This window comes from Mizuhopecten yessoensis, unplaced genomic scaffold, assembly GCF_002113885.1.
Source record: "Mizuhopecten yessoensis strain PY_sf001 unplaced genomic scaffold, ASM211388v2 scaffold2741, whole genome shotgun sequence".
Lineage (NCBI taxonomy): Eukaryota > Metazoa > Mollusca > Bivalvia > Pectinida > Pectinidae > Mizuhopecten > Mizuhopecten yessoensis.
In genome coordinates, this window is record NW_018404696.1 from 762,239 (window position 1) to 783,503 (window position 21,265).

General features: G+C 37.5%; 1 protein-coding gene across 1 annotated transcript; it reads left to right on the forward strand.

Moving 5' to 3' along the window:
• The first annotated feature begins 628 nt into the window (after positions 1-628).
• Positions 629-16,872, forward strand: LOC110446509 (sphingosine-1-phosphate phosphatase 2-like). The gene is made up of 3 exons (XM_021491690.1): positions 629-1,365; positions 7,756-7,845; positions 10,878-16,872. The coding sequence occupies exons 1-3, from the start codon at positions 652-654 to the stop codon at positions 11,445-11,447; spliced, it is 1,374 nt and encodes a 457-aa protein (XP_021347365.1). The 5' UTR covers positions 629-651; the 3' UTR covers positions 11,448-16,872.
• The last annotated feature ends 4,393 nt before the right edge of the window (positions 16,873-21,265 follow it).

A 21,265-nucleotide genomic window follows, 5' to 3' on the forward strand; every position in this document is an offset into this window, starting at 1 on the left:
CCCCGGAACCCCCCAAACTCAGGAGGGGGTAACCCCCCTCCCGAACCCACCCCCTACTCCGCGCTTCGTATGCTTCCACATACTCATAGTCCTGGTTACGTCCCTGATAGGGCCTAGTAGTGACTCGTTATACGACAGAGTAGAATGTCTCTAACATTGTATTTAATATTCTAAAACATGTATGATCGAGTTAGTGCTCATAATGTTTTGAGTAATTCGACATGTATTTCACAAACTCGTGGCATTTAGAAATTCCATTCCCATTTTTAAAATTATCAATGAAAATGTGTGGCCGTATATAGCCACGGTTTCTATATAACTGTTATATACGATCACGGACTTAGATAATCTAATTCCGTGATACGATCTTGCTCTGGAAATAGCCGGTGTGTGTTTTTATTTTAAGAATTCGGCTGACACTTTGTAAAAGTATTCCATTTATACGTCTCTGATGTGACTAACCTAATGAATATGCATATCTTTTGTTCACTCAGCCATGCAGCGGTGAATGGGTTGTTCCCCTTGCCAGTGGTTCTCCAGTCACTGTCACGGACACGGTCACGAGCTCATTGAGGTCACACGCACATCACACCACAGAACGACGGTTTCATCAGTGCAGAAGGACTTGAATGAAAGACTGAAACATTGAAGATGGATCGTATTAAAAAGGTGTTCTTTTATTTAGAAGGGCCACAGAATGTGGCTGACTTCCAGAAAGTGTGTGGAATAGAAACATGTATACGGAAGACAAGCAATGGCATGAATGGCTTTGTGGCTTCCGCTGAGACTGAAAATAGCGACGCCGATAAGCATCCACAGAACTGCGAATTACGGCACAGAGATATACATAACAGTGTCGGCAAACAAGGCGATGTATTCGAAAACATTTCAAGCTCATCAAAAACTGGGTGCATCCCTAACGGACTAAATGGTGTTAGCCATCAAACCATGAATGGTTTTGTGAAAAATGGACACGTTCGAAATGGATTGCAATCGCACGAATCGACGTGTAAACACATGGAGAATACCGACGAGGTTTCGTATAAAATCCGTAATAAATTTGTTTATTACCTTTTCCACTTTGGTGCTACTCTGGGTAACGAGTACTTTTATATGGTGTTTTTCCCATTTTTAATGTGGAATGTTGACAGTCGACTACTAAGACAAATGGCCATAGTTTGGCATGTTGGTATGTACCTAGGCCAGGCTGCAAAGGATGTATTTAGAAGACCCCGACCTGCTTCTCCTCCTGTGGCATACCTAGAGAAGAGATATGTCACAGAGTATGGCATGCCATCTACACATTCGACAGTGGGAGCTATCATCCCGTTTTCAATACTGTATTTGACCCTAAATGAATACCAGGTAATTACCAATGAATATTGAGTCAAGGTACTCGCACATTTTGTACACAGAACCATTCAGTGTTCTCCCCAGGCTGTTTTTGCTCCTATACTTTTTTGCCATGCTGCTATCCTAGATCTTCTCTGCTGTATATTTGTAGTAAATCTAAAGTTACCATGCAGCTTTGATTTTACATAGAGTGCTGTTTTAGGCCAAATAAAATAATATGTGTGTTTCCGGTCACCCGGCCTACCTGGGAAATAATGCGCCGACCTGAAACATTTTTATTAATGAAAAATCGAATATTCATTTCGGCGAGTTGTAATCATGGTATTTTACATCAGTTATTTGTTAGATCACAAAACAAAGTCATTAGAGCGCTTTAAAACGAGCCCATTTAAATAAAGGATATTCCTTTATTGAAGCGCAAATAAGACCATGACTGCACATGGACAGATTTATCATTGATTGAATCGTAAAAGTCAATAGAATTCCGAACACAAAACGCGATGGCGTCTGCACTGACAGCAGCGAGTTCAGTTGTTGCTGTCAAAATAGCGAAATGTTTGCACATGGAGGCAAAAACGTTATGTCTTGTTTTAACGACAACACCGTTTTAAACGATGTGTTTACCACTTACCACGCTAGCCCTCCCGACTGACTGAAGGAACATATTTTGATGATTAAGTGTGGCAAAGACATTGAATCATCGGAGTCTTGGTTTGAGGTACTCAATGTTAGAGGTTTTACACGGCGAAAAAGTTTTGACAGGCGTCCCAGACGGCAAAATCATATCCATAAAGGCCGACCAGTGGCCTCTCATGTTATAGGAGTAGGTTTGAATTTGATGGGAGCGTAACTGATGGAGGAATAATTCATGTATTTGGCATGAAAGTTTTACATGATGTTGAATACAGTTGTGGGGCCCCCTCTTCCACTGCCTCATCACATACTTATGTAACAACAATGACTCGAGCAAACTTGTTTTGTGCAACTCCTATAGAAATTCCTTATTATACTGCTGAAAAGGCAGACTGGACCTATGTTGCCATTGTGGGGCCGAAGTGTCTCTTGATTTAAAAACCCCAATATAAAACTGTCCTACCTATGTGTGAAGACTGGGCCCACAAAGGATTAAAAACAGTAGTAACCTGGCCATTTGGCAAAAAGCAATGACAAAAACAAAGACAGTATTTACAGAATTGTAATTCAATTTCAATCGATTTGGCTATTAAATCAATGAAAATACATTCCGACAAATTACCAGTACATTCAAATAAACATTCAATACAATTTCAATTTTAAGAATTTATTATCAAAATAAATTTAAGGTACCAAATGAGAAATGGATATTTTTGTATCTAAATGAAAACGGGAAAAAGTTTACTGAAACAAATTTAGTAAAAACAGTATTGCTTTATGCTTTTGACATATTAAAGTACTAGAGAGTCTTATTCAATTTACCCCTGTATAAACACAGGTGTTTACTGGTTATAATAATAATAATAAGAAGAAGAATACTGGACGCAGGCAATATGCCTATATATCCAGATCTGGAATATCGTCAGACACTATGCTGACGTCCCAACAATGAATAAGTTCATTATTGTCTATCTCATGGTTATAGAAACAATCAGGTTGTCCCCAATACTTATCCAGACGAGATTCAAATGTTTTATCAAATGAATCTTTATATACCTGCTTGATCTGGTCAAATTCCTGAAAAATAAGAGCCGAGAGGTCAATTGAAGGTTTAGTATCATTTATTGTGGGAATACATACAGAAGACCTAAAAAATAAGCATACAACACTATTGCTTCACATTACAATCGTAGGCAAAAGGCTATATAAATACATTTACCTTCAAGTAGATCACAGTGAGGGAGCATATACATTCAAGTAGGTCACAGGAAGGGAGCATATACCTTCATGTAGGTCACAGTGAGGAAGCATATACATTCAAGTAGGTCACATGGAGGGAGCATATACCTTCAAGTAGATCACAGGGAGGGAGCATATACCTTCAAGTAGGTCACAGGGAGGGAGCATATACCTCCAAGTAGATCACAGTGAGGGAGCATATACATTCAAGTAGGTCACAGGAAGGGAGCATATACCTTCATGTAGGTCACAGTGAGGAAGCATATACCTTCATGTAGGTCACAGTGAGGAAGCATATACCTTCAAGTAGGTCACATGGAGGGAGCATATACCTTCAAGAAGATCACAGTGAGGGAGCATATACCTTCAAGTAGGTCACAGGGAGGGAGCATATACCTTCAAGTAGATCACAGTGAGGGAGCATGGTCACATGGAGGGAGCATATATCTTCAGGTAGGTCACAGGAAGGGAGCATATACCTTCAAGTAGGTCACAGGAAGGGAGCATATACCTTCAAGTAGATCACAGGGAGGAAGCATATACCTTCAAGAAGATCACATGGAGGGTGCATATACTTTCAAGTAGGTCACAGGAAGGGAGCATATACCTTCAAGTAGGTCACAGTGAGGGAGCATATACCTTCAAGAAGATCACAGGGAGGGAGCATGTATCTTCAGGTAGGTCACAGGAAGGGAGCATATACCTTGAAGTAGGTCACAGGAAGGGAGCATATACCTTCAAGTAGGTCACAGTGAGGGAGCATATATCTTCAAGTAGGTCACAGGGAGGGAGCATATACCTTCATGTAGGTCACAGGGAGGGATCATGTACCTTCAAGTAGGTCACAGGGAGGGATCATGTACCTTCAAGTAGGTCACAGGGAGGGAGCATATACCTTCAAGTAGATCACAGGGAGGAAGCATATACCTGCAAGTAGATCACATGGAGGGTGCATATACCTTCAAATAGGTCACAGGAAGGGAGCATATACCTTCAAGTAGGTCACAGTGAGGGAGCATATACCTTCAAGTAGATCACAGGGAGGGAGGCTCTTCAAGTAGATCACAGGGAAGGAGCATATACCTTCAAGTAGATCACAGGGAGGGAGCAGTAATCATGAGGGAGCATATACATTCAAGTAGATCACAGTGAGGGAGCATATACCTTTAAGTAGATCACAGTGAGGGAGCATATACCTTCAAGTAGGTCACAGGAAGGGAGCATATACCTTTAAGTTGGTCACAGGAAGGGAGCATATACCTTCAAGTAGATCACAGGGAGGGAGCATATACCTTCAAGTAGATCACAGGGAGGGAGCATATACCTTCAAGTAGATCACAGGGAGGGAGCATATACCTTCAAGTAGATCACAGGGAGGGAGCATATACCTTCAAGTAGATCACATGGAGGGAGCATATACCTTCAAGTAGATCACAGGGAGGGAGCATATACCTTCAAGTAGGTCACAGGGAGGGAGCATATACCTTCAAGTAGATCACAGTGAGGGAGCATATACCTGCAAGTAGATCACATGGAGGGTGCATATACCTTCAAATAGGTCACAGGAAGGGAGCATATACCTTCAAGTAGGTCACAGTGAGGGAGCATATACCTTCAAGTAGATCACAGGGAGGGAGCATATACCTTCAAGTAGGTCACAGGGAGGGAGCATATACCTTCAAGTAGATCACAGTGAGGGAGCATATACCTTCAAGTAGGTCACAGGGAGGGAGCATATACCTTCAAGTAGATCACAGTGAGGGAGCATATACCTTCAAGTAGGTCACAGGAAGGGAGCATATACCTTTAAGTTGGTCACAGGAAGGGAGCATATACCTTCAAGTAGATCACAGGGAGGGAGCATATACCTTCAAGTAGGTCACAGGGAGGGAGCATTTACCTTCAAGTAGGTCGCAGGGAGGGAGCAGTGATCATGAGGGAGCATATACCTTCAAGTAGGTCACAGGGAGGGAGCATATACCTTCAAGTAGGTCACAGGGAGGGAGCACATGTCATGAGCATGCACTGTGATCAAGAAATTTAAACTAAAATGAATAACACATGAGTGAATTTTCAGTTCAATCAGTTGTGTAGAAAGTATAACGGCATAACTTTGCAAATTATAAAAAAAATGGTTTTGCTTTCTATTGCAATCACTATTGTTTACTGACTTATCAAATCAGTGTCAAATTACCAGTCACCTATAGGTAAATGACATTGGTGTGCAAAGAATGGACAATAAATGTCAAGTTGTAGCCTTAGTTCATGATAGTACTGATGAAAACCATCTGTCCACACAATAGCTATTTGTTTCATTATGTAGAAGTTTATTTTTAGGGGACTTCATCAACATACAAAGATAAAATCTCCACAAAAGGGATATGACAAGGATGCTAAATATTTACAAAAGCCAGATGCCTGGTACATGTATAAATTTGTTTATTTTATGTCTGGTCAAGTGAAAATTTTCAATAGTTTTAATGAAATTATTTGTTTGTTCCCAAGTAACATTTCTAATTGTTGTTGTATTTTGATACTCTAACCATGTATCTCCATTATTCTACAACCCTACAATTCTCCTTAAAGAATACCATGTATCACCATTATTCTACAACCCTACAATTCTCCTTAAAGAATAGAAAAAAAGGAGAAATTTTGCTAGAAACAATATTATTTTAAGTAACTAGTGAATTTGAAGCTACCCGGTGGTCGTTTTCAAGATCTGTCTGTAGGCTGGTTTGCTATAGACACTGTACCAGCTGCTGACAATTCTGATACGTATACACCAAGTTCACATGTAATCGGGTAGCCTGTTGTTTACTTGTCCCTGGACGACCCAAAATTGTATAAATGTAAAAGTGCATTCAAACTTATAAATCTGCCAATGGCGTTGTCAGATTTATAAGTTTGAAGTGTTGTGTGCACTGCTGTCAAACATCATGTATTCTTTTAAAAATAATATACATACACTTACCGAATTACTGTGACCTTGTGTTACAAATATAATTTTAAGTGTATTATTTAAACAATGATTGAATGGACCACATGGTCAGTATGTAAAGATGAGGTTTATTTGGGTAAGAGTGAGGAGAAAAAAGGAGATTGAAAACTAGTCTTTTTGTGAAAATAAATAATGTATAGGTAGTTAATATACTGTAGGTAACTGGTGTATTTTAATATGGGTATACCATATGTCTATTTGTTTCTAAAGCAAAGAAAAGTTGCTTATTTTAGTAAAAAAAGAAAGTACCATGATGAGAATACGGCAACAAATGTGAACAATTAAGAGCCTCTTTTGGAAAGGCACATTTTTGCTACAAAGCTGAAGTTTATAAGAGAAAAAAGAGTGTGCTTTCTCACCTGAAGTTTATAAGAGAAAAAGAGTGTGCTTTCTCACCTGAAGTTTATAAGAGAAAAAGAGTGTGCTTTCTCACCTGAAGTTTTACAGACATGTTTTATGTAACCGTTCACCATTTATATAGGAACTGTAAACATGTCAATACAAAGGTGTAGCAGAGGAAGCTTTAAAGTATTGCTCCACGAAATTTTCAATTTAATAAGATATGCTTGGGGTGGCATACATTGTGTATTGTACAATAGAGGGTATGTAGCTTTATATAGTGGGTAAGTGTCTAACACTTCCTTTGTTGACACTGTACATATATACATGGACCACCACAGCAGTACAGTAATCCTGGTTACTACATTGAAATGTAAATGTATAATCCCAATCTTCCCATAAAGCAGTTAGATGTCACACACACTGAATACTGGCAGTCTGCTAGGCTCAATTGTAAAGAGCTCTGTGAACATATGTGCTGTGCATGATAGCTAAACATGTTTGTACACAAGTTATTTTGTATAGGATTGTTATGTTTTATGTAATAAAAACTCGTCTACACCTGTACACACCACCCACATGTAGGCCTACAGGTAAAGGATTTGGTGCAAAGAAAATTTAAAAGTACTGGGTATATTTTCTCCACGTTGGTATTAATTAGTGGATGACATTTTACAATAAAACTTGTAGATTAGTATCGTAATATGTTTTGTTTTATACGACTGGCTATGGTATCTTGGATGTTTTCATGTGACTTTTGTTATTTTAACGCTATCAGTAACAAACTTTTGAAACATTCAGAAAGATACATCCACAGTAGTGATCAATATGTATACCTCGTGATTTTTTTCATGCATGATGTCACAAGTTAGTTCCAAATTAAAGTCCAGTGTGTTGGCTACAGATGTTTTTGCTTGACAGATTTTTAATCCTGTCAGAGCTAAGAATTGATGTGGCACAATGTTTATAAACACTTTTTACTACCAGCTTTTTAGAAAGTTAGATATTCTGCCTGCCAAGAGAAAGACCTATCCATAAACGGGCCATCCATACCAGGGCCATTCTCAATAATCTGGGCCATCCATACCAGGGCCATTCTCAATAATCTGGGCCGTTCTCAATAATCTGGGCCATCCAAATTATGAACCTTCAAAAGTTTCATTGATTTAACTTTTCTATTTTACTTTCAGTACAATTTCACTTTCGGGCTAACTGTGGCCCTGGCATGGACAATATTGGTGGGCTGTAGTAGGATCTACCTGGGGATGCACACAGCACTGGTAAGTTGTAAAATCTACCTGGGGATGTACACAGCAAAGGTAAGTTGTAAGATCTACCTGGGGATGTACACAACACTGGTAAGTTGTAAGATCTACCTGGGGATGTACACAGCAAAGTTAAGTTGTAAGTTCTACCTGGGGATGCACACAGCATTGGTAAGTTGTAAGATTTACCTGGGGATGTACACAGCACTGGTAAGTTGTAATATCTACCTGGGGATGTACACAGCACTGGTAAGTAGTTAGTAAGTTGAAAGATCTACCTGGGGATGTACACAGCACTGGTACGTTGTAAGATCTACCTGGGGATGTACACAGCACTGGTACGTTGTAAGATCTACCTGGGGATGTACACAGCACTGGGAAGTTGTAAGATCTACCTGGGGATGTACACAGCTCTGGTAAGTTGTAAGATCTACCTGGGGATGCACACGGCACTGGTAAGTTGTAAGATCTGCCTGGGGATGTACACAGCAAAGGTAAGTTGTGAGATCTACCTGGGGATGTACACAGCACTGGTAAGATGTAAGATTTACCTGGGGATGTACACAGCTCTGGTAAGTTGTAAGATCTACCTGGGGATGTACCCAGCACTGGTAAGTTGTAAGATCTACCTGGGGATTCACACAGCACTGGTTAGTTGTAAGATTTACCTGGGGATGTACACAGCACTGGTAAGTTGTACGATCTACCTGGGGATGCACACAGCACTGGTAAGTTGTAAGATCTACCTGGGGCTGTACACAGCACTGGTAAGTTGTAATATCTACCTGGGGATGTACACAGCACTGGTAAGTTGTGAGATCTACCTTGGGATGTACACAGCACTGGTACGTTGTAAGATCTACCTGGGGATGTACACAGCACTGGGAAGTTGTAAGATCTACCTGGGGATGCACACAGCACTCGTAAGTTGTAAGATTTACCTGGGGATGTACACAGCACTGGTAAGTTGTAGGATCTACCTGGGGATGTACACAGCACTGGTAAGTTGTGAGATCTACCTTGGGATGTACACAGCACTGGTAAGTTGTAAGATTTACCTGGGGATGTACACAGCACTGGTAAGTTGTTAGATCTACCTGGGGATCTACACAGCACTGGTAAGTTGTAAGATCTACCTGGGGCTGTACACAGCACTGGTAAGTTGTAATATCTACCTGGGGATGTACACAGCACTGGTAAGTAGTTAGTAAGTTGAAAGATCTACCTGGGGATGTACACAGCAAAGGTAAGTTGAAAGATCTACCTGGGGATGTACACAGCACTGGTAAGTTGTAAGATTTACCTGGGGATGTACACAGCTCTGGTAAGTTGTAAGATCTACCTGGGGATGCACACGGCACTGGTAAGTTGTAAGATCTACCTGGGGATGTACACAACACTGGTAAGTTGTAAGATCTACCTGGGGATGTATACAACACTGGTAAGTTGTAAGATCTACCTGGGGATGTATACAACACTGGTAAGTTGTAAGATCTACCTGGGGATGTACACAACACTGGTAAGTTGTAAGATCTACCTGGGGATGTATACAACACTGGTAAGTTGTAAGATCTACCTGGGGATGTATACAACACTGGTAAGTTGTAAGATCTACCTGGGGATGTACATAGCAAAGGTAAGTTGTAAGATCTGCCTGGGGATGTACACAGCAAAGGTAAGTTGTAAGTTCTACCTGGGGATGCACACAGCACTGGTAAGTTGTAAGATTTACCTGGGGATGTACACAGCACTGGTAAGTTGTGAGATCTACCTTGGGATGTACACAGCACGGGTAGGTTGTAAGATCTACCTGGGGATGTACACAGCACAGGTAAGTTGTAAGATCTACCTGGGGATGTACATAGCACTGGTAAGTTGAAAGATCTACCTGGGGATGTACACAGCACTGGTAAGTTGTAAGATTTACCTGGGGATGTACACAGCACTGGTAAGTTGTGAGATCTACCTTGGGATGTACACAGCACTGGGAAGTTGTAAGATCTACCTGGGGATGTACACAGCAAAGGTAAGTTGTAAGATCTACCTGGGGATGTACACAGCACGGGTAAGTTGTAAGATCTACCTGGGGATGTACATAGCAAAGGTAAGTTGTAAGATCTACTTGGGGATGTACATAGCAAAGGTAAGTTGTAAGATCTACCTGGGGATGTACACAGCAAAGGTAAGTTGTAAGATCTACCTGGGGATGTACACAGCACTGGTAAGTAGTTAGACAGGTTGGATTTTCAATATTTCAAATGAAAATGTTTGTACACACTACTAGTTTATCAATCAACAGATTATATGCCCATTATATGGATAATCATATTAAAGCAAATAAGCATCATCTACAGAATATAGAATAAAATTTATCACTTGAAGCCGACTAGTGTTAAAGATAAGCTTCAAATTTGCCTTTAAAAATAATCTTTTAACTTATCTCATAAATATCATACTTTTACGATGTAGCTTGACATAACCATGATTTCAGAAAAGTTCAGTAAAATTATACATGTTTATAGGTGCACATGTCTCATTCCACTGGCTTAGCACCAGGCTAATAGATTTTACGTCAGAGCTTGTGAATTTTTAATTCTGGATACTGGGATATTTTTGCAGTTTCCTCCCCTCCCTCTGTAATTATAGGGCAAATTTACCAGTTACCATTACAGTAAGCATTAAAAAGCAACATAATATACATACATAGAAACTAAATTAGAAGGGCAAATTTAATAGTTGGCGAACCTGGGTTTTACTGGTGAAGGACGAATATTTCCTGGTAAACAGTATAATATTTATTATGAAAATACAGGGCTTGTAGATATTGTCTGTTGGTAAGGACTTGAAATATGAAAATGTATTTGTACATTACTGTAGTTATATATAAAAAGAATATGACAAATGGGCATAATATTCATTGTAAAACACCGGTTATCCTAGATTGATCTTGTTTGGAAATCATTGTTATGACCCAGATAACTCAGACAGCTCTCTGAAGTATGTAGCACCTGAACTATTTACTATAAGTTGTGTTCTGTGTGTTTCAGGATGTTATATGTGGAATCCTGACAGCTTGCATGATAATGCCAGTCCTGCTACCACTGGTTGGGACATTTGACAACCTCCAGGTCACACACCCTCTCGCTCCACTGGTCACAGTATTGGGATCCTTATTTCTCTGCTTTGTGTATCCTCCCGTGAAGGAGTGGAACACGGCCCGAGGAGACACGGCCACGGTGCATGGTATAGGGAGTGGCATTTCGTTCGGTTGTTGGTTAAATTACTATTTGGGCTGGATGTATGCTGTGCCTTCTGCAGCCCCCTATGCAATCAGCGTCCCAACACCTGAATGGATCGCTCTCAGTCTGTTGCGGATCGTCCTGGGTGCCTCTCTCATAGTTTTAGGGAGACAAATTGTAAAGAAGGGATCCATCAAATTCTTGTGTTACATGTATGGGCAGGACAGCCAGGACATTCAATGTTTGCGTCAGATGAAGGTGGAAACTCCACAGAAGTTCATCACCTACTTCACCATCTCTGTTGGCTCTTCCTTTTTAGCACCGTTGCTGTTTAGGACCCTTTCTATCCATAGAGAGGCTTTCTACACAGAGTTCTAGTGATGCTGTAAAACACCTGTGGTAATTCATCAGGCATGTTGTTGTTACCCATTGGAACGTTTTATCACTGCTTTGCTTTTCTCTTATTTTACTACATTTGTTAAGATATGGAGGTACTAACTGAAGAACTGACACATTGGACTAAGCTAGGAATGACTTGGTCTAAGGGAGATAATTACCTCACTGAAGTCCAGGTGTCAGAAGAATGTGTTGTGTAGATAGACACTTTGGGAGATGTAGTTGTTTTAAATGTAGTGTTCTGTATTTTTTTTTAGTTTTTAATACTGCTAAAGCAAACCACTCAATTTTCAGAAAGGGTGACTTTCTTGTTCAGGAATATTTAGTAGAAAATTGTTCAGGCAATTTATTTTTATTTAGTAAGCAGAAAAACTACTCTGGTTTTTTCATAGACAATAGCAAGAAAATATCTATTGTATGTTTTGTGTAAAAAGTAGGATAAACTGATTTTTTTTTTTTTTTTCCATTAACAATTTCCTTGTGTCTTTCCTCCTGTCACAAAACAAAATATTTTTCACAATATTTATATTGTATTTATGCCCTATACCTCGGTAAAGTCTTAACTGGGTAAGGCCCTATATTAGTTTTTAAACTTCCTGTGATATACTCAGTGTTATGTTTATATAGCTTATATCAATGCCAGAATGTCAATTTGTTAACTGGAAACAAACTCATCATTGGTTCTCAAAGGAAGTACATGTACAACAATACATTTTACTCTTAAATTATTGTTGAATTTCTGAGGCCACCTTCTTGAAAAATCTGTAAGTCTGGCTATTATTCATGTCACTATTTTTTTCATTCGGCTGCCTTAACACAGAAACATTTTCTTTGGATAAAACTTTGTAATGGAGGCATACAAAATTATATGACATTGTCTGAAAAACATAAAAAAAAATAATATTTGGCCTTATAGCTACTCAAATCAGGCTTAATTATGATATCAAAGAAATATAGAATCAATTTTCTCCTGCGTATGATAAAGAACTAGTTAACATCATCTGGTTTGTAAAATTGTCACTGATGTAAGGAGATATGATTGCACTGATATAAGTAAAGTATCACTAATCCAGCACTCACGATGTAGTAGATCGGGCCACTGTATATTACATCTATTTGCGTAATAGAACACAAGAATGTGTTTCTTCTATGATCAGTAATAATGTTCTTTTTAAAAAAAAATCAATCTTCAAAATGATTTATTGCTGATATTCCCAAGAGGAAAATTCTGCATTGTGTGAACAAAATAGAAAAACTTAATCCTAATCTTTTGTTACATTCACAATGCTAAAAAGATATTTCTTTCATTTCAGTAAATTAAATAACTAAATACATTTCTCATATCAAACTGATTTATTTTCACTATGTATGTATCATATGGTTACCTATTTGTGAAGAAACTATATACTTTATGTATATGAGGCAAAATAATTTCAATTTTCATCTTAGACATATGGTGATATCATTGTCTCTGTGATCAGATCGATTCATATATATATGAAATTCCACATATTTATATATAGGCTGATGAATAAAAAAATCCAGATTTTCAAATTTTAAACCACAATATAACCAGCTCACGTGACCCATGTTTGTAGTGTCTGGGCACTCCCCATTACATTGTGTCACCTGATAAAAACATGTTCCTTTTTCTGTAACTCAGAAATTTTCTTATTGAAACAAGTAGAATCGTGACATGGTTTAATATGTACAGTAACCAAGTACATAAATGACATCCTTACAACAGATTGGACTCATTTTGTCATTTGTAAATTTTGGAACAAATCTGATGTGGTCATGATCAGTTGATACGGAGAAAATGTGTGTATTTTAATATGAACAATTGCTTGGTTGGCGAGTGTGAGACCTATCTGTCTCAGATTTATAGTTGGAAACTTACTAAACACTTGTGCCTGCAGCCTAAATGTTAGTATGTTTAATTCATGGTCTACATGTTGTCTGTAAGCTCCAGAAAGTATGGAACAAAAACAATGTATTGTCATTATCCTGTGTGTGGTGATCATGAAGGGAGGGAAGTTACATGGGGAAATCTAGAAATTTGAACAGAGTTGTCTGCCTTTATCATACAGAGAGTTAAGAGTTGTCTGCCTTTATCATACAGAGGGTGTTTGTACACATGTACACATGTCTGCCTTTATCATACAGAGGGTGTTTGTACACGTGTACACATATGTACTGGTTTGTTGTGATGTAATTTGTATGATTTGTGGTATGGAGCTTTTGTTTACAAACAATTCTAATTCTGTTGATTGCATTATATGACATAACTCAAGATATTAACACAGTGTGTAACAATCATGTGGAAAGGAACCAAAAAAGCCCACACAAAAGTTACAAGTGTAGTTCAGCAGGACCTGAAATCTTTATACTTACATTCACGTTAAACTAGCCAGATGGATTGGAAATGATCACTATACAGTTAGTCTTCATTGATATCTGGAAATCCACTGTTCTGTGTGTTCAATGGTCTGATAACACTGTACTCAATGAAGTACATGTATAAGGTAGCTGAAAGTTGCCTTTTGTTGTTACTTAACCCTTTCACCACTGTAGACCATAATGGACTCGTCCATAACAATGCATGGAAAAGTACTAAAGTTACATAGGGGTGAAAGGGTTAAAGAATGTCCGTTGTAGGGGTCAGGGATCATGGAAACGTCTCATTAGTCATATAGGAAATTGGTCCAAATTTAGTGAAGGAATACTAACTGCCAGCACATATCTGTTCTAGCCAGTACTTTAGGGGATAGATTAGCCTATCTCTGTTGTCCTTGGTATCCAGCTGACTCAAAATTCAGCCACTTTGGTAGGAAGGAACATGGCTGGGTTATTAAGGCTCCAGTGTATACATACATATGATCAGACTTTGACGCAAATATTAAACAACATTGATATTTGAATTACACGTGTAGCTTGTTTCATGATAATTGGCATGGGTCGAGAGTAAAACTGAAGCTCGTTGGCGAGTGTCTTTGGTCAGTGGGTCAGTTTCTATAAACCTTGGTTTAGGAGTGCTAGCATGCTTTGTGAGTACAAGACTGATCAGTTTTAATACATCGCTGATGTTTTTTTGTTTCCGTCCATAAGATGTCATACACTCCAAATGTGCTGTAGTTTGTGCGTTGCTGCGCCTTACCTCCGTGGAGCTAGTCCTGATGACTGTACACAGACAAGTCATACTATTGTATTAGACGTTGTAAGACTGATTATCTTTGTTCACCGTTTCCTTATCACCATTCCTTATACACCTATTTTAAAGTCACAGTACTCGTGATGAACTATGTAAAGATACTGAAATTCCTTTAACCACAATTGTGAATAACACGAAGTGACAGAGTTAGTTTTTCTCAGCATATGTCTATATATAAATACCTTGGTAGCTGTATGTTGTAAAAGTATGTTGATTGATTTTTTTCACTCTCAAAAACCGTTAAATCATTATTGTGTGTAGCCTGTGTTTGGTGATATAAACCAGGTTCTATGTATAAGGGGAATGTTCTAGTCTTGTACACATCAATGCTTTTCTTTATTCTCGTGTCTTTCATTTATATAAAACCTAAATGATATACTCACTTTTTACACAAATGTATAATTTATAATTCTAACATGTTCAAAGGCCATTTTAAAATAAAAAAGAGAATGGAAAATGACGATGGTAGGGTTTTGAGATAATATGTGAAAAGATAAAAGGAGAATCTAGATCAATCTATACCATTAACCGTGTAGATCGAATTAAAGTAGATTTATGTTTCACGTTGTTAGTGTCCCTTTACCATGGTAACTGTACATAATTTGAGTTTGGTGTGGTTGACAGTACAATGATAAAACAAATAAAATAAAACCAAAACAATGATAAAAATTATAGTGTTTAACAAAAAAAGATAATTTTCCTTAATATCTGATTTTGTTGTTGTTGTAAATTATGACTTAATAAAGAAGGGACAGTACTAACATCATTTATGAAGATTAGATATTTTAAGTTCACAGAATTTGAAATAATAGCAATATGAATTGTTTTATGTCCAATAATCTTGAGTTCTGCAACCTTTGTAATGATGCATTTCAATTTTTTCACCAGCTCAAAAAACACGTTTAGAAATATAACTTTTCCTGTAAATTAATTGATGTACTATGGAAGACAATACTCACGGAAGTACATTTATGTATCATTGAAATACCCAAACAATTTTGAATGATAATCACTCAGTATTGAAGTTGAAACTAAATACAGATAGCTGTATAGCCATAATTTGCCGATGATAAATGAAAATATTTCTACAATTTATATCAATGAAATTAAGGAGGCTGCTGTTTTGTGGGTAGGTAGGCAAAGTGGAAACCAACAACATTTTTGTCGTGACCTTATTTTATAATTACAGTAAATTACAGATTTTATACAACAGGCAATCAAATGTTATTTATCCCAGCTGTAATACTTACTGATCTATAAGTAGGACATGTGGCTGGTGTTGTAGACATGTTGTGTAATCAAGTTTTCATATTTATGTAATGTCTGTGAACATGTCGTAAAACTTTTTAATTCTCATAAAACACAAATACGTACCACACCTACTGTTGGATTATAAATCACCTGTAAAATTGTTTGTTTTTGTCAAGATATTACAGGATTTTTGGGGAGAAAATTGAAATATTGTAATAATATTTCATGGAGTTTGTAGAAACTCCTTTTTCCTGATATAATTGTTAATAATGAAAACCATTTCGATCTACTCGTAACAATATGGGATCACATGATGATGATAATTTAGGGACCACATATTTTGTTGAGAAGGGTTGGGGTGGAATACATGTACATTGATGATGTGAGAAGACTGTTTACGTAACTATTAATCAAGTGTTGTATTATGGTGATATATTACTTGATTACTTGTGATGAGGTTCAACGGACAAACTTCACGATGATGAGATTAGTGTGTAATCTTTCCAGCGTTTCAGATCTGTTATATTTATTTGATTCCTGTTGTCAGTATTCCTGACTTTTGTTTTCTTTGTTTCCTCCTGTAATTCACTTTGATTATCCGTAATACTGCTTGCTTACAGAAGCACATTATATTTTTCCTGACTTGATACTTACAGCTGTAAATTATATATGTGGATTTCTTTAGATGTATTTGTCTTGTATATTACAATATTTAAAATACTAATCTTAAAAAAAATCAAAACAAGACAATGTAGCCAGTGCAGATAGAAACAGTATTGATAAACTCACTTTGGCATTCTGCATAGGAATTCGTATATTTTGTATCAGAGTGGTTCTAAAATGCCTTGCTTGGTGTCAAAAAAAATAAAAAATAGTGAGATGGAGATCAAATTTGTCTAATCTGTAATTGTATTGTTTAAAAATAAATTTGATTTGAATGATGGAGCTACATGTCTTAGTATTGTTTTTAGCTCAATTGGTCCAAAGGACCATGGAGAGCTTATGCAATACCGCAGCGTCCGTCGTCCGTCCGTCAACTTTTCCTTTAAAATGCTACTAGTCCTGAACGGCCAAGTAGATTTTGACTAAATTGGAGCATCCTCAGGCCAAGGGGACTCAATTTTGTATAAACGGTGGGTGTGGCCCCCCTGGGGGCAGAGGGGCGGGGCCCAATAGGGGAAATAGAGGTAAAACCTTTAAAATCCTTCTTCTACCATAGGGATTAAGGGATTTTATTCTAATTTAGTCTGGAGCATCCTTGGGCCAAGGGGACTCAATTTTGTATAAATGGTGGGTGTGGCTCCCCTTGGGGCTGAGGGGCGGGGCCCATTAGGAGAAATATAGCAAATTCTTTAAAATCCTTCTTCTTCTGTAGGAATGAAAGGATTTGTTCCATATTTGGTCTGAAGTATCCTTGGGTGAAGGATAACCAACTTTGTATAAACCGTGGGTCTAGCCCCCAAGGGGCCTGAGACGCAGGGCCTAATAGGGGAAACATATCCAATTATTCTTTAAAATCCTCTTCTTCTTAACCATCTTCATTTTATGACAACGGAACAAAAGAATAGAACTTCCTGATATTATTACACAAGCTCTTTTGTAAGTTTCAAATAAAATGTGATAAAATAATGACATAAAGATGCAAAATTCAACTTTAAAAAAATGGTGCTATAGAGAAGCATAAAAAACTATTTTATCTGAGATGGTTGTGGAAGCACTTACATGTTTAACTTTATAATCGGTATGTAATGATTTTAGTTTTTAGGCCAGGTGAGCTTATGCCGTACTGCAGCGTCTGTCGTCCGTCCGTCAACTTTTTCTTTTGAACGACTTCTTCTGAAGAACTGTAGGACCTAGGGTCATGATATTTGGCAAGTAGGTACCTGGGATGTAGTGCTATAAAGTTTCCTCATTAAAATGACCTTGACCTACTTTCAAGGTCACAGCGGTCAAATATGTTAAAAATTTCAAATAACAATATTCTAAGAACCATTTGAACTAGATTCATGATACTTGGGTATGTTATGTAGACCAGCAGTTCGAATGTTTTCTCAGTTACAGTTATGAGGTCAAAGGTCAACTTTAAATGCTAGTCGGGGGTCAAATGTCAACTTGGGTTGAAAGCTTTAACAATCTTCTTCTCAATTTCAAAAACTCCCAGGGTCATGATATTTGGCCAGTAGGTACCTGGGATGAAGTGCTATAAATTTCCTTATTAAAATGACCTTGACCTACTTTCGAGGTCACAGGGGTAAAATATGTTAAAAACTTCAAACAACAATATCCTAAGAACCATTTGGACTAGAGTCACGATACTTGGGTATGTTATGTAGACCAGCTGTGTGAATTGTTTTCTTTATTTCAGTAATGGTGTCAAAGGTCAACTTTAAGTGCAAGTCGGGAGTCAAAGGTCAATATGGATTAAAAGCTTTAAAATAAAAATCTTAAGTTTCAAACAACAATATCTTCAGAACCGTTTAAGAGATGTTAAAATGTCTTGTGTTCTAGTTACCAAATTTGGTCTTAAGTTACCTATATGTCAGTTGCATGTAACAAAAGAAACAGGTGAGCGATACAGGCCCTCTGGGCCTCTTGTTTATTGATCTATTGATTTAAAAGGATCGGACAACAAGTCATATTACAATTTATAACAGTCCTCTCCATAATATATTATGATACATACGTTTTTTTTATAACAATATACGTTGATTAGGTAGCTATTTTATTTAACTGATGGGGAAGGCTATATCAATATAAGTATATCACTAATAAGTAGACAATGTAGTATACACGACTATTGTCAGATGTGTAATGGTTATAAATATGAGATACACCCATTCACAATTAAAATCGTTTCCCGGATTTGATGAAGTGGTGCACGTGTGTAAAAACTTCTGATTTGAGGTGAGGTCCAATGGAAACTGAGAAATACCAAACAAATTTAGTTCTAACCTAATATGAAATTTAATGCATTCAAACTTTGAAACAGGGGGATACGCCTTTCGTTGGTGAACAGTTGATACTCGAAGAAAGGGTGATGCATTCTCACCGAGATGTCCACAATTACAGACTGGGCTATGTATAAGGCTAACCCAATATTTAAGAGACCTACGTCGATGTCTAAGCTTAGTGTGCAAAATATCAAAGTAACGGTCACCAATACCACGGAATTAGATGCTATCTAAGTCCGTACCAATTAAGTAAATAGGAGGAGATTGTACATTAGAAGCTAAAGAATTTTTGACGATGGCAAAGATCATACTGAAATATCTAAGAGTTCCAACTGGGGAGAGTGGAAGGTATGAAAGAGGAATTTAAAAGAGAAAGCCAAAAACGAGAAATTCTATAATCGTTATTTCTTTAGGCATACCGTCATTTCAACTAACAGTAGACGGCATAAGTGAGTTTAAATAATCAGGAGTTAGATTGTTAGCTCACCTGGCACGAAGTGCCAAGTGAGCTTATGCCGTGGCGCGTCGTCTGTCGTCCGTCCTCGTCCGTCAACTTTTCCTTTAAACAACTTCTTCTGAAGAACGGACAGGCCTAGAGTCATGATATTTGGCTGAAAGCTTCGTTGGTAGGAGCCCTACAAAGTTTGAGAACGAAAATGACCTTGACCTGTTTTCAAGGTCACAGGGGTCAAATATGTCAAAAACTTCAAACGACTTCTTCTGAAGAATTAAAAGGTATAGAATCTTCATATTTGGCTGATGGCTTCCTTGGATGGAGCCCAACAAAGTTTGAGAATGAAAATTACCTTGACCTTCTTTCAAGGTCACAGGGGTCAAATGTGTCAAACACTTCAAACGACTTCTTCTGAAGAACTGAAAGGTATATAATCTTTATATTTGGCTGGTGGCTTCCTGGGATAGAGCCCAACAAAGTTTGAGAATGAAAATGACCTTGACCTTCTTTTAAGGTCACATGAGGCAGATATGTCAAACACTTTAAACGACTTCTTCTGAAGAACTGGTAGTTATAAAATCTTAATATTTGGCAGGTGGCTTCCTGGGAAAGAGCCAAACAAAGTTTTCGAATGAAAATGACCTTGACCTTCTTTCAAGGTCACAGCGTTTAAATATGTCAAACAGTTCAAACAGCTTCTTTTGAAGAATTAAAAGGCATAAAATTATAATATTTGGCTGGTGACTTCCTGGGATAGAGCTCACCATAACTTGCAAATGAAAATGACCTCAACCTACTTTAGAGGTCACAGAGGTCAACAACATTTTAATGGATTTGTTCTTGAGAACTAAAAGGAACGGATTCATAAGATTTGGCTGGTAGCTTTTTTGGAATAGAGCTAACAAATTTGAGAAGGAAAATGACATTGACCTACTTACAAGATCACAGGAAAAAATATGTCAAGCAACTTCTGAAGAAGAATCAAAAAGCATAGAATCTTACAATAATATTTTGCTGGTAGTTTCAACAGATGGAGCCAACAAAGTTTGCAAGGGAAATATTTGTAGTGCAATATAATATTTAATGAGAATGTTTTGCTATGACGGCTTAAATATTCAGGTGAGCGATACAGGCCCTCTTGGGCCTCTTGTTATTCATATTATATATAAGTTGAAGTTTTTTTCTATTGGAGAGATCGAGGTTCTAGACCAGTTCCAAAATAAAAATTATCTTCACTTCTTTATGAAAAATAATCCCGTGATAATACGGACACCTGTTCTCTGGGCTTTCTCTAACTTTTCCGTCTCATGTCTAGAACAGCCGTCCCACAATTCGTAGGCATATTCAATTAATTTTTTTCATCAATGTAAACACAAAAGTTTACATAATTATTTATCAAATTACATGTATACAATCAATTCAAACTCGATTCACAGAGAAATCAGTTCATTTACCTGTAAGTTTTAAATATAAACCCAATGAAAAATCAACAATAGTGGCTTTACATTTCTATGTTATATCTTAACGTAAATCTGGTTCAATCAGAGACGTATAACGCCAATGTAGTATATACGTCTCTGAATAAATAAAATAAAAAATCACTGTACATAATAATTAATGCACATGCACAAGACCGACTTCCGTAATCGTCGGTATCGACGGAGGAAGCTTACAAGATGAAGATGAAGATCTATTTAAGATTTTTATATTCGTTCATTTCGTGTGTTATTTGAGTATTACTAATGTTTTTGTACAATAAAAAACCTTTCAATTAATATGATTGTTAATCTGTTGTCAAAATAAATATAATATGTGTGTCATGTTTGTTGTTTTGTTAAGAATGTCTAATTCTAAAGTCTGAAATCATGTTGTATATCCGACCTTTTATAGCGATTACAGGCCCAATAGACTCTTTTTGACGAGTAGGCTCCCT

What these genes read in the sequence shown, in the direction of transcription:
- LOC110446509 (XM_021491690.1), top strand. Translation starts at nt 652, where the DNA reads ATGGATCGTATTAAAAAGGTGTTCTTTTATTTAGAAGGGCCACAGAAT. An exon ending in TGACCCTAAATGAATACCAG is followed by an intron (nt 1,366 to 7,755) that starts GTAATTACCAAT and finishes TTTTACTTTCAG; the next exon opens with TACAATTTCACTTTCGGGCT. An exon ending in TGGGGATGCACACAGCACTG is followed by an intron (nt 7,846 to 10,877) that starts GTAAGTTGTAAA and finishes TGTGTGTTTCAG; the next exon opens with GATGTTATATGTGGAATCCT.